A 15,677-nucleotide genomic window follows, 5' to 3' on the forward strand; every position below is an offset into this window, starting at 1 on the left:
GTGGTGATGGTTTTTAAGTTTTGCCTTGCAAGGTAGGAGATGAAGCCTAAAACATAGGTAAACTGAGAACTTTGTTACTGAATGATCAAGTAGAGAGGAAACAGCTTTCAGTGTCAGAAACTTTGCAAAGAGTGCAAGTTATCCAAGACTTGGAATCTTTCCCATTCTAAATTTGTCTTACTGAGATTAAGTGTTGATCTAGTTGAAGCAAATACTTGGCATAAATCAGTTTTATACTGTTAACTCATCCACACAGCTCACAAAATAGATGACCTCAAGAAAACTGACAGGATTGATACACGACAAGATAAGCTTTTTCAGAGGAAAGAATGTAATGGAAGAAAGATGTAGTACAAAAATAAGATGGAGGATGGGAAATAAGTGGTAATGCATTTAAGATAAACAATAATCCATTACTTGATGAAAAAGTGAATCCAGACAAGATGGAAGTCCTTTTGCTATTTATGAACAGACATTAAGTGACAGAGTAACTATTAAAGATATAGTTGCAGTCTATGTTCTTAAACCAGTGCAACATCTAACACTTGTTACAATCCTAAAGTAAAAAGTAGTCAGCAATTAGTAGGTTAAAGCTTACGTTTTCATTTTCTAACTAAACGGAATCATTTTACGTAGATCTAGCAACACTAAAACAGTAGGTTTAAGTCAAACCACAAGGAGACAATTTACTCTTGTATGCAAGCAGTCCTTTGTAATTTTGGGGTATGGAAAAATCTTGTGTGGTACCAGAAAGTGTGTGAAAAGAGGAATGGTAATAGTTTCACCTCCCTCTCTCTGCTCTCCGTCTATGTATTACAATCAAACTGAACTTGTAGAGATGCAAAAACACTTCAGTGGACCATAACAACTAGCTTTTCTTGAAGTTCTACTTACTATTTTTTTCTTTTGAGACTTTAAATCTTCCAAAGCATCATCTAAAAGAAGAACATCATAAATTAGTTTTCAAATATAAATAAGATAATTTCAGCACACTCTAAACACTGACTTCCTGTGAGACCAGAAAGAACTACACACCGACCACTACCAACTCTACAACATCAGCTTTAGAGTAAAATAACTAAAGTTTTTATGTGAAAATAAATCAATTTAAATCCTGAAAGTGCTTATAAATTATAGCCCACAGTTATCACTTTACAGTTATAACTATTAGAAAGTTTTATGTACCATTTCCTTATTAAGCAAACCAATTCTAGTGAGTGCTCTGCTTTGACCTACATTAAAACTGGTACAACAATGGAGCAAATACACTTAATCTTATGAGTCAAACCACAGAAAAAAATCTTGAGGTCTAAGTATTAATATATCTATTTGAGTACAAGATTTACTGGCTTCAGTATTTCACTTAAGCCTCTTAACACATGCTAGTTTCAAATGCCAGGTCAATTCTTAGCTTCAAATCTCAACCTCTTTCATCCTTTCAACACTTCCACACTGCAGCAAAACCCCCAGTTTTGTAAGAACAGCTACCAGAAGGTCATTTTACTACTATATGTTAAGAGACTGTTACAACTAGTAGGCACAGCACCTAACCTCTCTAAAGGAAAGAGAAAGAAGAAAGGTCAAATGCACATGGGATTTTTCCTTCAACTCAATGCTTGCAGCTTGGCACTTACGGAAGCCTCACTGTAACAAACCATTGCCTAATATAGAAGATATTATCTTGATAAATCCATTTTCTACTACCTCCTTCACAGCCAGAAGATTTTTAACAAAAAACTTTACAACCTCTTCCCCTTCTCAGCTCTACTGGACACAGCAGCTCGCTTCCTGTAATCTATTTTTATCCATTTTTCAGTTTTCAAAAAAAAGAAGCTTCATACAAATACAAGAAACAAAAGCAAAGCCCACCAAACTAAATATATACTTTTTGTATGTTTATATAGGGGGATATATATATATATAATTATTTTTTTTTTCTTTTTTTACAATGAGGGTGGTAGAACACTGGAAGGTTGCCCAGAGAGGTGGTGGATGCCCCATTCCTGGAAACATTCAAGGCCAGGTTGGACGGGTCTCTGAGCAATCTGATTTGGTTGGAGATGCCCCTGGTTCTTGCAAGGGAGTTGGACTAGATGGCCTTTAAAGGTCCCTTCGAACCCGAAGTATTCTATGATTCTATGCGATACACACTTTTTAAAGTTATTTCAGAAACACTACTGTTACTTGAAATTAAGAGAATATGTAATTACTTTAACTTTTCCAGAATGTAGGAATCCATTTTGATAGAATAAACCAATAAATGTGCAAAATACTAAAACTGGGCATGTACATATTTGAAAGTTCATGCAATGAAAGCATAAGTACAACAATCCCTTATTAGTTAATACAAATAGGACATGGAACAAGACCGTATTTAGCACTGAGCTGGACCACAGAAGATAGACAGTTCCAGGAATTGTGTATCTTCAAATTAATAAGGTACCTTCCTCCACAAAATTTTACATTTATATTAGAACACAGCCTCTCATGTGGCCCCACAGAGATTAACACCTTGAAATGCACTGCAATGCAGTATTGTCCCTGCTCACTGCAGGGGAGTTGGACTAGACAACCTCTAAAGGTCACTTCCAACCAAAACCATTCTATGGTACCTCAGCCAAACAAATAGCACAGTACAGTCAGCTGTTAACAGTTACTTAAGAAACAGAAGCTGCTTTTGGTACAGAAACACCTAGAACATCTTCAAGCATAGCCTCCCACAAAGTCATGCAATCAGTTTAAAGCGTGGCAGTCTGTTTCTGATCACTTTACCTCCTGTGTTCAAAAGAACCTTATGAAACGCCCCATCACACATGGCCAAATGGCAATTACTGCAAAGTACTCTCAGGAAACCAATATATCTCATCTTAAACCTCTAGTATGATTTTTTTTTCTATAGAAGACAATACCTGCAAGATATCTCATTTATTTTTCCCCACACTTTCGTACAGATCAGCCTAAATCTTCGTCAACATTGTTTGCCTGACCAGTCTTAAAAACTGAAATTCTCTGATCTTGCTATATCACTTTTCCTAGTATATCACTAACAATTTTCCTCATTCAGAGCACAGTTCTCAAAACTGGTACATGCTGGTTATCCAGCGTAGAGCTTTACAGTATTAAGTAATCATCTCCAGCAACTCAATGTGTTATATTAACTTATGTCAGAAAAAAAAGGCTAGCTTTGAGCCACTCAGTTGCCAGTTGGCTCTCTCAGCTGCATTTTCTCCTGCTTTACTGCTGCAACTCCTGCACTGCGCATTCGATTCATCTTTTCCAAATACAGGACTTGTATTCTTTGAGGTAAAACACTTCATTTTTACCCAGTCTCTGGAACAATGCAGAAATAATTCCTTTTGTCATGTTCTAACACCTACTAAAACCCTTAATACAGAGATTCAACAAAAGCAGTAGACTGGCTTGTATGCTAAAAACAGGAATACATTTAAGCAAACGAGAAAAACAATTTTTTCTTATCCAGTCATGAAATCAAATATACATTTGCCTTAGAAATTAATCATACAGCACTGCAGAATATGGACAATTTTATTTCTACATAAAAATGTAAGTCCAATGTTTGTATTTTATATGCAAGCATGAAGTTCAACAAAAATTCCAAAAGTTATGTTTAACTCTTAAGCTGTCACAAATTAAATACACCATGTTGTTCTGCAAGTCATAAAACATAATGCAACACTGAGGTTTTTCTGTATTATTGCTCACATCACCACGAGACATTGTTACAGGCTGGACTGTTTCCAAAGAAAGTCTCAAATGAACTCTAACGACTGCAGACAAGTGCCACAGATGCAGTTTTAAAATTTTGCATTAGAATGAATCTGCATGTTCTTTAACAACATTTTATATGTATTTCAATACCTGCATTGCTTTTGTTGTGGCTGTTACATGACTCCCAGTTTTCCTTAGCTCTCAAAACAGCACAAAAATACCTGCTTATCCCTCTTCTACTCAGGAAAACATAAGCATACTTTGGAGAACTTGAGAGAGAAAATCTATCTTGACAAATAAATTAAACACCTGCTATAAATCTCTTCTCTTATACATAAAGACAACACATTAAGACTGCTGGAACACTTGTAAGAGGCAAATATTAACGGAACTGCTACTACTATTGTTTGTATTTCCTTTCCCTCATTCCTACTTCTACACTACATTTTACTCTGTTACACTTTGAACCATGCAAAGATGGGAGAAAGTCACCACAATTTTGTAAGTGAAGTGAAAGATTAAGCAGTTTCCTTCCTATTCTTTCAAGAACTGTGTGGTAAAACAACACTTTAGCTAATGCTACCCATTTCAGCATCAACCAAAAGGCCACTCTTTTCCTGGAAGTCAGATTATTCAAAATATTGACATTTTCATAGCAAGCATCATTCCCAACTAGTTCCATATTTTTTATATATATATATATATAAATATAAACACCCACACCACACAAAAATACTTACTATTCCTTTCTGTCCTCTTGGAAAAGAAAAAAATGAGCAGTGTTCTTATAAACCAGATTCTTTAAAACAGAAAGAAGAATGATATTAATTAAAATATATTACAGTAACCATTTCTGAAGTCATTTAGCAAACGGGGTAGTTAATGCAGAAGACTTACTAGATGAGATTTAACTTTGCAAATACAAAGAACAGAAATCTTCAAACAATATTTATATAGAAAACAAAAAATTAAATTAGTATCTTGTCAACAAAACATCACACTGAGCTAAATAAAATCTTCCTGTCTATTAAAATTTAACAAGTATTACTATAGGTAGAAATACTAAGGAATCAGCAGCAAGTAGCATAATTGCTTGCTAAAATGTTCAGTCAGAAATTTTTAAAATTAAGGTATGTGCAGCTAGCCGAAAATTACTTCGTCATCACTTCTTATCCGATAGATTTATGATGCATGTTATCCAGAAAACCAAGCTCACCAGCTAAGACCCAAAATTAAGACTCAGGAGATTTGTGGGAAAAATTCAATACCAATGAAAACCGTAAGATAGCTACTGTACAAATTCTCTCCCAAGCAGAGTTAACTGACCTGACTCCTGATGATTTTACAGAGCTCTGAATCCACTCAGTTTCTATAGGGTTTCAGATGACTTAGCTCAAACAATGGAGTAGTTTATCTGTGCTCAAGATAAAGTAAAAGGTCTCTCTGCAATCATCAGAACTTCCTTTGTTTTGAAGTTTAGAATTGCTTATAATTATTAAGTTGACACTCTTCCTGGCAAGGTATTTGGCCCAAGCCAAATGGCAAGTTTCATACTTCAAGCTCTTCCAAGCATCTTACTGCAAACCCTCCTAGTGCAAAGAACTATATCATAAAGCCTAAAGTAGCGATGTTTCATTTATGGAAAGAAAAACAAAACAATAAAAGGCTAGAAAGGTTCTCTGAATAACTGCTAGTGTAAGAAAGCAGGCAAAAGGTTCTAAAATTTCAAATGGAGTTTCAACTTAATTCATAAGAACATCTTCTGCATGTATATAATGGCTGCCCAGTTCAAGACACTTTCAAGTACTAACAACACAACCTGAGTTAGGCAAGTTAGACAACTGCAATGCAAGAGTAACCTATCCAAGGCCAGAGAAACAGAGAATGTTTAACTCTGTTCCATGTTCAAAAGTGTGCTGTAACAGCTGCTCTAAAAATACAGATAGATTTGCCTGCTTACAATGCAAGATGTGTCTCTTCAGAAAGTATCAAAGGAAGTGTTTTACAAGGTTTGAATTGCCTTAAAGACTATGTTACATAGGCAAAAGTATTCTTTTTTTACTATATGCTTAATAAGAGCCTTCTACCTAAAGCTGTATTCTAAGCTAATAGATATATGGTCAGTCTTCATGAAATTAAAAAAAAATTCCTCTTTAAGAACTTGGACGTGAAAGTTTAATAACAGACCATTTCGGACCAATTTTACAAAATAAAAACTTATTTCTCTGAAACTCAGAACATGCAAGATGGAACAGAATCTAATTAAAATGAAAATCATTTCAAGAAGAGCATCCTTCTAACATGCTAAGATATTTCTTCAACTTATCAGATATTTCAATATACATTTAAAGTTAACGATGTTATATATTCCTAGAACTTAACTCGCTCTACCAGCATCAGTAACTTGCTGAGACCCTGAGGGAATGACCTAAGGCAGAAATAAGTTGGTGACTGACTGCAAGCTAGAAAAGGCAGACATATTCCAGTTTGATTGGGGCTGAAAAATCTCTAGAGCTATTACTGGGTGGCACCAGGCATTCAGCATGGAGTCACCTCTTGACAGAGAACAAAGACAAGCTGGCAGTTGCTTGCCATTCATATCTGCCAAAAAAAGCTGAAGTGGAATAGCTTACGAAAAAAATCAGATAAACTGTTGCAAGTCGTAAGAGAACAACAGTCTAATTCTGCATGTTAGTAAGCCAATATCCAATTCAGAATTTTAGAGAAACTCACCTTTAAAAAAAAAAAAGGAACAAGAATTGGAGGACAAATTAGAAAATAAAAATTCAATGTGAAAATTCACACCACAGCACTAGAAGCCATCACCTTCAGCAATAATTTTTTTATTTCTACACTAATCCTAAAACATCTAAGTGAGGGGAGGCTCTTCTACAAGCCTTCCCTGTTAGCATAAGCAAGCCTTGCACACTAACAAAGACTTTCAAATCCTTGTTCTTAAGAACAAAATCAATTCATATTCCTGCCAAAGATTAATTTGAGTTTTATTTTCTAGGTTAATCCTTTCCAATCAAGATACTGCTGCCCATGTATCTTCTCCACTGGATTCCACAACAGCAGCATATTAGTACATTATACATAACACAGTATGATGTACAAAAAGCATCTTCAAGTATTTTTTTTGCATGTTACACTGACCCACACTAATCATATTTGCAAAGCCTTAATTATGTACATTTGACTTTGTTTTTCAAGTCTAAAGTTCGGGCACTGACAAGTCATGTTTCCATACAAAGACACTGTACAACTATGGACAGCATTTAGGATGTTCATTTCAGCAAATTAGTAAATGCACTGTGCTCTCCATCAGTAGAAAACATGATCAGTAAGCTGCTTCTCCTCCTTCATGGTCTGGGGAAAGGCAAGGCAGTGAAGCCACTGTTTAGTGAGGTGGGAGCCCATTTTGTTATTTTTAGAAAAGTAGTTTTCTTAGAAAGCAAAAGCCATTCATGCAGACGAACAGCCAATCAGCTCAATGGAACAGAAAAAAAAATAGACAATACATTCTCCTATTCACTTCCAATGATGTTAGAGTATTTTCTGGTTGCAGAAAACAGCCAATGGTTCTCCATAAAAAAGTCAATTATGTAAAACTAGTCCCCTACATATTTAGGCTGACGACCTTTCAAGTCAATTTTGTGTTAACAGTCAGCTAATATGTAAGAGTGAGTTTCCCCATTCATTTATTTTTTCCCAATTTTGTAGGCTGCATTTTACCTATAGGTGACATATCTTAGGTCACTTTCACACAGTAGCATTACTTTTCCAAATAGCAGTAGAAAAAATACAAGACAATATTCTTCTGCTTATATCACATTACCTTGCAGCTGTTCAGATACAGGTCTCTCTAGTATTATTTTGATAAGCCAAGTAACTTTAGACACTAACAACTTTTGATGGTAAGACTTAGTTCTACACTAACCCCAGACCCACGAGACACATTTCTCTCAAAGAAAACATCTGCCTAATTACTTGGATTTATTTTAAAAGAAAAACCTCAGTAAGTTATGACAGGTCAAGGACTGTCAAAAGCAAACCCAAATCCCTGCCAAGATGTATTTTCCATCTCCTTTTATCAAAGGGGCAGCAGTTAGTCAAAAAAAAAAAAGCCATATTTACTTACATCAATGGAAATGCAAAAAATGGAAGTGTCATAATCAGCCTTGCTGTCCATTCATCAGGAAGACACCAAAAATATACAATTAAGCAGGTGATAAGGTAAAGAAGTGAAGAGTAGAGAAGCAGCCTTCCAACCCACAGTTTCTGTAGCCTCTGATTTTTTTCTCTAAATTCTTCTAATGTCTGTATTTCCTGTAAATAAACATGGTTCAACTTCATTAGTGAAATTAGTCTGTGGTTTTACTAAGCTACCTTTAAGTGTTTGCTAAAATTAGTCATATCAATTTGATACTTGATTAGAAAAGTCAAGCAGCTTTTTGATAAATGACAACATTTGCCCAAAGATAAGTTTCATAACCTTAATAGTGTGATGTATTTATGCTACGATATGGAATACTTACACTGTATTAGCAGTAACACATTGCTATTGGGAAGAAATATTACAAAACAGCACTTTTTCCTATTTGTAATGCACTAGGACAAGTGGAAAATGCTAATATCTTATTAACGGCAGTCTTTACAGTTACATAAATCACTATCAACCATACTTTGCATCCTAAAACTTTCAGTGGGAAATTTCAAATGCTTCTAATACTTTTCTACTAACATGGGATATTGCTGAAACCTCTCCATCATTTCATGTGTTTTCATTTCAGCATTTTCCTCACATTGAGCGTGAAATCCTGAACATCTGAATGATACTTTCGGTATATTAATAAGTGAGCAAGTAATGCTCTGCTATGTTACCATTTTGACTGCATTTCAAGTGACAACAGCAGTATTCACATCTTCATTAAAAGGAAAACAAAAAATATTAACATTATATTTCAAAACAGTTAATTTCCCCATGGAGTACAGACATCTGTCACAAATTCTGGCTAAAAATTACAATTGATTACTGAACTGTCTATTCAGTTATTCTGCCCCAACCTTATTTATTACCACTACAGATATAACTCTTACACTTAAAATCATACGTTGAAGATTTTCTAATGAGTCTGAAGAATGGAACTTTGCATTAATGACATCTTCCATTACATGGGAGTTTAACCATTACTTATAATCAAATTCTGTAATCAAGCCAACTTCACATTCCTTCCCATTTCAGGCTCTCTAAATACATTTAACTGGAATAATTATCAAAATAATTTAAAATTCCATGACAGTATTTTACCTAATGTGAAAGAAATACATGGTCAGCAAAAAGGCTGCATATTTCTAAGCAAAAAAAAAACCCACACAAAAAAAATATCAAAAAGCAAATACATACCTTATCAAGTTTTTCTAATACTTCTACAGTGGAAGGCTTTGCCTGCTTACAAGGGAATGAACAAAGATGTTAATTTCACCAAAAAAAAAGTCAATATTTTGAAGAATACTGTACATTAACAGTTTTCTAACAAAAAAGACATTCATAATAGATTAATATATTATCTTTTTTACATAAGGGTAAGAAGTTCTCCTACTTTAACAGTGACAAATAGAAGGGACTGTAATGAATCACTATTTTACAGTTGGTGTTACTATTAATTGAAGGCTCCTCTCCTACACCACAAAAGAAGAAAACCTATAATGCAGGTACAGCAATAATGGACATGTGGGTGGGAAGTAAAACAAGGAGAGAATTGATGAGTGGAGGGAATAGGCAAATCAAAGAGAATATATATAGGAAGCTCTAACCCGAGAACTTAAGTTCTTTATTATTATTCATTCCACACACACACATGCTCTAAATAAATTACAAGTAACTGCAAATAAGTGTTATTATCTCCATTAAGATTTCCCCTTAGGAGCAACTTGTAATCCACCTTCCAGGAATCTTTCCTAGTTTCTGAGGAGTACAAAGCCACTATCTTCCCCTACCCTTTGGGCCACAAATTCAAAGATCATAGCCCACGCTGCCTCATTCTGAAAGTTAGTTTCTTTCTATTACACAAAACTGACATATCACCTAAACTTCTGCCTTTAAAGAAGTTTTGTACACGAGGCCCTGAAATCAATTGGTAACATGCAAAGGCAAACCTAGACTCAAACAACTCACACCTGTCAGGAGAGTAGTCAAAAACCTCATGCCTCTTCCTCATAAACTCAGTACATTATTCAATAACGTACAAGCCAATAAAAACAGTTAGGAAGAAAGACTCCTATATGCATAAGCAGCTACCAAAATATTTGTTAAAACAGACACAGAACAATATTCTGAATGTATGCACTTTGACCTAAAATAGCCACCAATCTTCCAAGTCACAGATGCTGCTGTATCTATCCTGATGAAGCACAACAAAACTATTTAGAATACAGAAATAATTAAAATAGTATTTTTATAAGTAAATCAAACCAGCGCCAGGCCCAGTACTGCAAAGGAAATAAAGGACAGCTTCACAGTTTAGGGATTTGGCAGAGAATATTGTTCATCATTATGTCTCACTATTGAACTTTTAAGCAACATATTAATGGGAAAAGTCTAGCACTAACATTCAATCAGCAGTAACAGTCAACCAACACGCATTTAGAAACATGCCCTGCGTACTCCCATCTTCCAGACTAAAGGCTTTTATATTGTTACACAATTTTACTTACCCTCCATCTTGAAATTAACCCACCCATCTTCTATAGTGGACAAGTGTTGGCAGAGTTATCAATCTTCTACAAGAATTCACAGCTAGAAGTGAAGCATTAAGCATTTAGGAGCAATCTAGCAGCATAGTCGAAAATTCACAAATTTATTCAAATATCTAAATGAATCAAAATATTGCATAAAGCCCTTGCATAGTTATCGAGCTATATGCTATTTTAAAATCCAGTCTTCTGTTTCATAGGCCATCTTTTAAGTCAGTTGAGCCGCCTTGATGTGGCCAAACTTATTTTTACTTTGGAAATATTTAACCAGAGGGGAGCCCTCAGAAACAGAGGCACAAAACAAGTGCTAAATAAGTCACTAAAATGGTCCAGCAGAAAAACAATTTTTAAAATTTATTATTAAGCAGAATTATTTAAAAAATTGATTTCCAGTTATTTCCTCTACTGCTCATAAGCGTAACTCTCAAGGTTCCTTTTCATCTGTCACTCCAAGCATCAAGCATTAATACTGTAATATTTGTGAGGAAGTTAATCTCCAATACCGGCTTTTCATGCTCTCATCAACACAAACATATTGGATAGCACTATTGCTCTTCCTTTGCATGATCAGTTTTAAGTCCAAATAATAATCCTACAAGAATCCTACAAGAAAGATGGGGAAAGGCTGTTTAGTAGGGCCTGTTGCGATAGGACGAGAGGTAATGGTTTTAAAATAGAGGGGGGTAGATTTAGATTGGAAATTAGGAAAAGATTTTTTACGATGCGAGTTATAGAACACTGGAACAGGTTGCCCAGAAAGGTGGTGGAGGCCCCATCCCTGGAAACGTTCAAGGCCAGGCTGGATGAGGCTCTGAGCAACCTGATCTAGTTGGGGATGTCCCTGCTCCTCGCAGGGGGGTTGGACTAGATGACCTTTGAAGGTCCCTTCCAACCCCAACCATTCTATGATTCTATGAATCAGTTTCAAAGAGATTTCACTTGCTCTAGGAAAGCATTACATTGGTAGATGTTCCCTGCACACAATGCACAGTGCAATCACCAGCACATCAAATGGCTCTAAAGCAATTCCAAAGGTGCAGAAGTAGCTCTCTCTACACAAACGTGGAACTCATGAACAGCACTAAGTTGATGATCTGAGTCTAGGTTTCCCAAAGTGTAGCAACTTTCCACCTGCAGGTAGTTGGAATCAGTGGACTTCGAACCTTAGGATGGCCCTCCAGCCACTTAATTTACAAGTTTTCACCCAGTGAATGAAAAAGTGATCAGTTCCAACAGTAACCTAATGCTCAATCCCAACTAGGGCTCAAATTCTTTTAACTCTGGAATGAAACAGTAAGACTTACTAAAACAAAGCACTGAACCTGGTAGGCAGAAATGTAACTGATTATTATCTGGTTTATTAAGTTACCTCTGGCCAAAACTTGAAAGACAAAGAAAAATAACATCACTCCAAATTTGTTCCAAAATTGTCTGAGACTTCAGAGCAAATCAATAAAATACAGGATACACACCACTCACTAGCACGAACGCCACTGTAGTATAGTATCCTCTTCACCTTTTAAGAAAGCCAAGAACTTCAGAATCCAGAACTATAGGCCCTACAACTTCAAAAATCAGTCCTTAAAAGATAAGGAAATCCGTAGTTGAAATGTCACCAAAAATGAAGCTAGAACTGATGGACAAATTAGCTCTGCTGCTGCCAAATTACTAGTACAAAGGGGTGAGCTACAGAAAAAGTACAATTACTCCTTGGACTCTTAAGCAAATTCTCAATCACCACTACAGCAACTCACCTCAATAAAATAGCAGCAATATTTTTATTTTTCAAGCATGCAATATTACTTGTTCTGTAACACTGAGAATTTTATACAATTGTCACTTTACCATTACAGGCAAGTTTTCGCATTACACATATTGCGGTAGATCTGAGCAAACACTTTATTCACAAATATTTCTACAGAGACAGATAGTATCCTTATTGCAAAACAATATGAAAGCTACATCACGTAGCCAACCAAGAAGTCTGTAAACTTAGCATAGGATTTCCAAATCTAGTTTGCTTCCCTAGCATTGCCACTGCTGTTAGGAGCAACGGTAGCTCTCAGTACTGGACAGACAGAGACATGGAGATGCTCATGAGGCCTTTTTGTGTGCCATTTTCCTTCAGGCCAAAGTTCGAGAACCTCTGCAAGTAGAAGTGTTAGAGGCTCTTTTGGGCCTCACAGATTATCCGTGAGCCATTGGTGACGCCAACCTTTGTCAATAACACATTCACAGTGCCATCTCTACATATGTTTTTCAAAATACCTGCCAAATACCTGGAAAGGAAACAGGTTTGACAAGTGTCACCGTGCACATAATTTTACATGAACTACGATGCTGACAGGTTTTACATATACTGTTCTGTAACTCAGTAATACTACCAAAACCCTTCCCCAAAGAGGTATTAAGGGATTAGGGCCACTAGATTCACATTTACAGTTTAGTCATCAAATCTTTACTTAGGAGATGATGAATTTTCTATGGTTTCTAGGGAATGCCTCCGATATTTTCCTTGCCTCCCTTCTGTTTGACAACACAAGTTGTCTTCAACTGCTTCAAGCTATTTTTCCTCCTCACCTGTCACTCCACATACCTACCACTAATATCCTACTGTTCATGGTAAGAGTCCTCCTTCCTTCCCATGTTCTAACCATTAAGTTAATGCACAGCACTTTTTCCTTCTCAAGACTGCATTTCTTTAGCACAGAGCTGTCCTTTCTCACTGCACATTGCTGCAGTTGGACTTATTTCCACAAAGGTTATCACTGACTTAATACACAAATAAGACACCTGCAACATTTCCTAGCCCTAGGCTTAAAATGGGCAACAGAAATGTTAAAAAACACTTCATGTAGAAGCTTAAGAAAACACTATTGCAAACTTTATAACCCAAACTTAAAAAAAAAACAAACAACCCCATGTATTTCCTGATAGCATCTCCTCTACCCCCAAAATACATAATTCAACTAGTAAAAAGCAAAGTAAGAGTGCCATAGTAAGAATACCAGAGCAGAAGTTTCTCTTTTGAAAGAAGGATGAGTCACGCACAATTACGGAAGTCATCCACCAACCTATTCATCTAGATGGGAAAAACAGTTTGATGATCTCATTTCACTTTATCAAGTCAGTCTCAAATTTCTTTAAGCTTCTTGTTGATGTTTTAAGATTAAAAGCTCTCAAAAAAAAAAAATTAAAGTCTCCAATATAAATTTTAATAACTGACATGCAGAAATTCAAGACTGAATAACATCAAGTCATATTAAAAGCAAAAAGGATGCTAGAAACTTGAAATCAAGGCTTTGCATACAGACATATAGACCTTTCCCCTGAAGGAAGGGGGAATGCTCTTTAAATTAGGTTTTTTGTAAACTTAGTGACTGCATTTTATGTAAATATTCTCAGATATTTACCATTACAAAGAACACAAGTTCTACCCTTCATATTAAATCTCCAGTTTTGCTCACAAAGTTTCCACCCAAAATTGATATTCTCCCACAATTTACTGACCTCAGAAACTTCCACAATGACCATAGAAAGTTTCGCCAGCTATGAGTACCAGGGACAAGGAAACAAGCAAAAGAAAACCAGGAGCATCACCCAACACCTGCTGCTAGCCTGTCCTACCACCTACCTCTCAGTTAAAACAAGACACCAAACTTCGTTCATTTTAAACTTCATTATCAGCTGTTTCAGTTCGGAAGCATCCTATGGAGGCCCTGTGCTTCGCAAAGCCTTAACTAAAAGGCAAATTAGCTCCCCTACACAGACTCCAAAGCGACGGAGCAAGGCGTGGGTGGGTCAGGCGCTTTTTTTGAAGCCCAGCCTTGTTGTGAAGCCTGCGAGAGCGGCCGCCGGCCGCCCGGGGAGCGAGCCCGAGGGCCCGCGGGCGGAGAGCAGCTTCGGCTCCCGCCTTTCTGGCCAGCCGCCCGCTCTGCCGCCCCACTACTGCCGGGCGGGCAGGGAAGGCGCCCGCCGCCCCCGCTAGCTTCCTCTTCCAAGGCTGCGCCCCGGCCCGCCGCGGCCCCGCTCCCCAGCAGCCTCCCGGCCGCCCGGGGCAAGGCGGGGAAGGGCGGGGGCACCGGCCGCGCTTCCGCCCCCAGGGACGCGGGCCCGAGCGGGCCACGGGCAGCACCAGGCGCCCTTCTCCCGCCGCCTCGCCCCCGGCAGAGCCAATCCCCACCGACTAGCCGCTCGGGGCCGGGCCGCTCCTCCCCCGCCAGCACGTACCTGCCGCGGGCCGGGCCGTACACCCCGCCACCACCGCCCGCCGAAGGAGGGTCCTAGTCGCCGGGGCGGTGCTCCCATCAAGCCCCGCGCGGCCCCGGAAGCCAATCAGCGCCTGGCTGCCGCGGGGCGCGCGGGAGCGGGGGCGGGGAGAGGCCGGGCCGTTGTGTTGGGCGGCGGTCGGCGGTGTTGGCGCGGCGTGCAGGGCTGGGGAGGGCGGGGCGGAGGGCGCCCTTCCACAGCTCCCTGATACTTATTTACAGAAGAAAAAGAGCGTTTTAACACTAAAACCTAGGAACATGAGGGTCACACTGCCGTGTGACGGGTTGCAGCGGCCTCCCCGCGCCGCCATGTTCGGCCTGGGCCAGTGCGGCAGGCGCGGATAGCGGCGCGCGGCGCTGAGGGGTTCAGTCTGCGGCGGGCGCCCGAGGCGCCCCGGGGCCGGAGGAGCCGACTGCTCCCGCTGCCCCCTTCGTGCCACTGGCCAGCCGTTGGGCCTGTTTGGAGAGAAGCGGCACCTTGTATTTCTTTAATTCACGTTGCTGTCATAACCTCTCTCCTGGTGCTCTGTCCATTTTCTGGTGCAGTGTCCTTTGGCTGACAGCCCTCATCGCTTGGCCCATGCCTAGAGGACTGAGGAACAGACAATGCTTGCTCTGTTTGCACTGTCTCACAAGGCCTTCTGTGGCCCGCTGAGCAGTTGTACTGCTACGGCTACACAAGTGCGATCAGCTGCACAGATGTGGGGGAAAGTCCTTCACAATGTCCTGAAGTAGAAATTTGTGTGCAGAAGCTGTATATCTTCAGCTGACCCTGCGCTGGTAAATTCGTCATATTTAACAGTGCACAGTAACAGGGCCTATAAATGTTGGGGTTTTCCAGTTATGGTGGGTTGACCATGGTTGGCAGATAAATAGCCACACAGCCTCTTGCTCACTCCCCTCAGCATGATGGGGGAGAGAATA

General features: G+C 38.7%; 1 protein-coding gene across 4 annotated transcripts in view; it reads right to left on the reverse strand.

The window, feature by feature from the left end:
- The window catches only part of LNPK (lunapark, ER junction formation factor), a 42,518-nt gene extending 27,725 nt beyond the window's left edge, over positions 1-14,793 (reverse strand). For 2 of the 4 annotated variants that reach the window (XM_086751412.1, XM_086751410.1), the window contains exons 1-6: positions 14,716-14,744; positions 10,447-10,528; positions 9,137-9,181; positions 7,871-8,058; positions 4,470-4,528; positions 895-935 (exon numbers count right to left, since the gene is read on the reverse strand). In XM_086751412.1, the coding sequence (XP_086607538.1) occupies positions 895-935; positions 4,470-4,528; positions 7,871-8,058; positions 9,137-9,181; positions 10,447-10,473 (360 nt within the window). In that variant the 5' untranslated portion in view covers positions 10,474-10,528; positions 14,716-14,744. Of the gene's footprint in view, positions 1-894; positions 936-4,469; positions 4,529-7,870; positions 8,059-9,136; positions 9,182-10,446; positions 10,529-14,715 lie in introns of all 4 variants that reach the window. The other 2 variants (XM_086751411.1, XM_086751413.1) reach the window with 2 other exon arrangements.
- Positions 14,794-15,677: the final 884 nt, after the last annotated feature.

This window comes from Chlamydotis macqueenii, chromosome 6 (genome assembly GCF_036417535.1).
Source record: "Chlamydotis macqueenii isolate bChlMac1 chromosome 6, bChlMac1.mat, whole genome shotgun sequence".
Lineage (NCBI taxonomy): Eukaryota > Metazoa > Chordata > Aves > Otidiformes > Otididae > Chlamydotis > Chlamydotis macqueenii.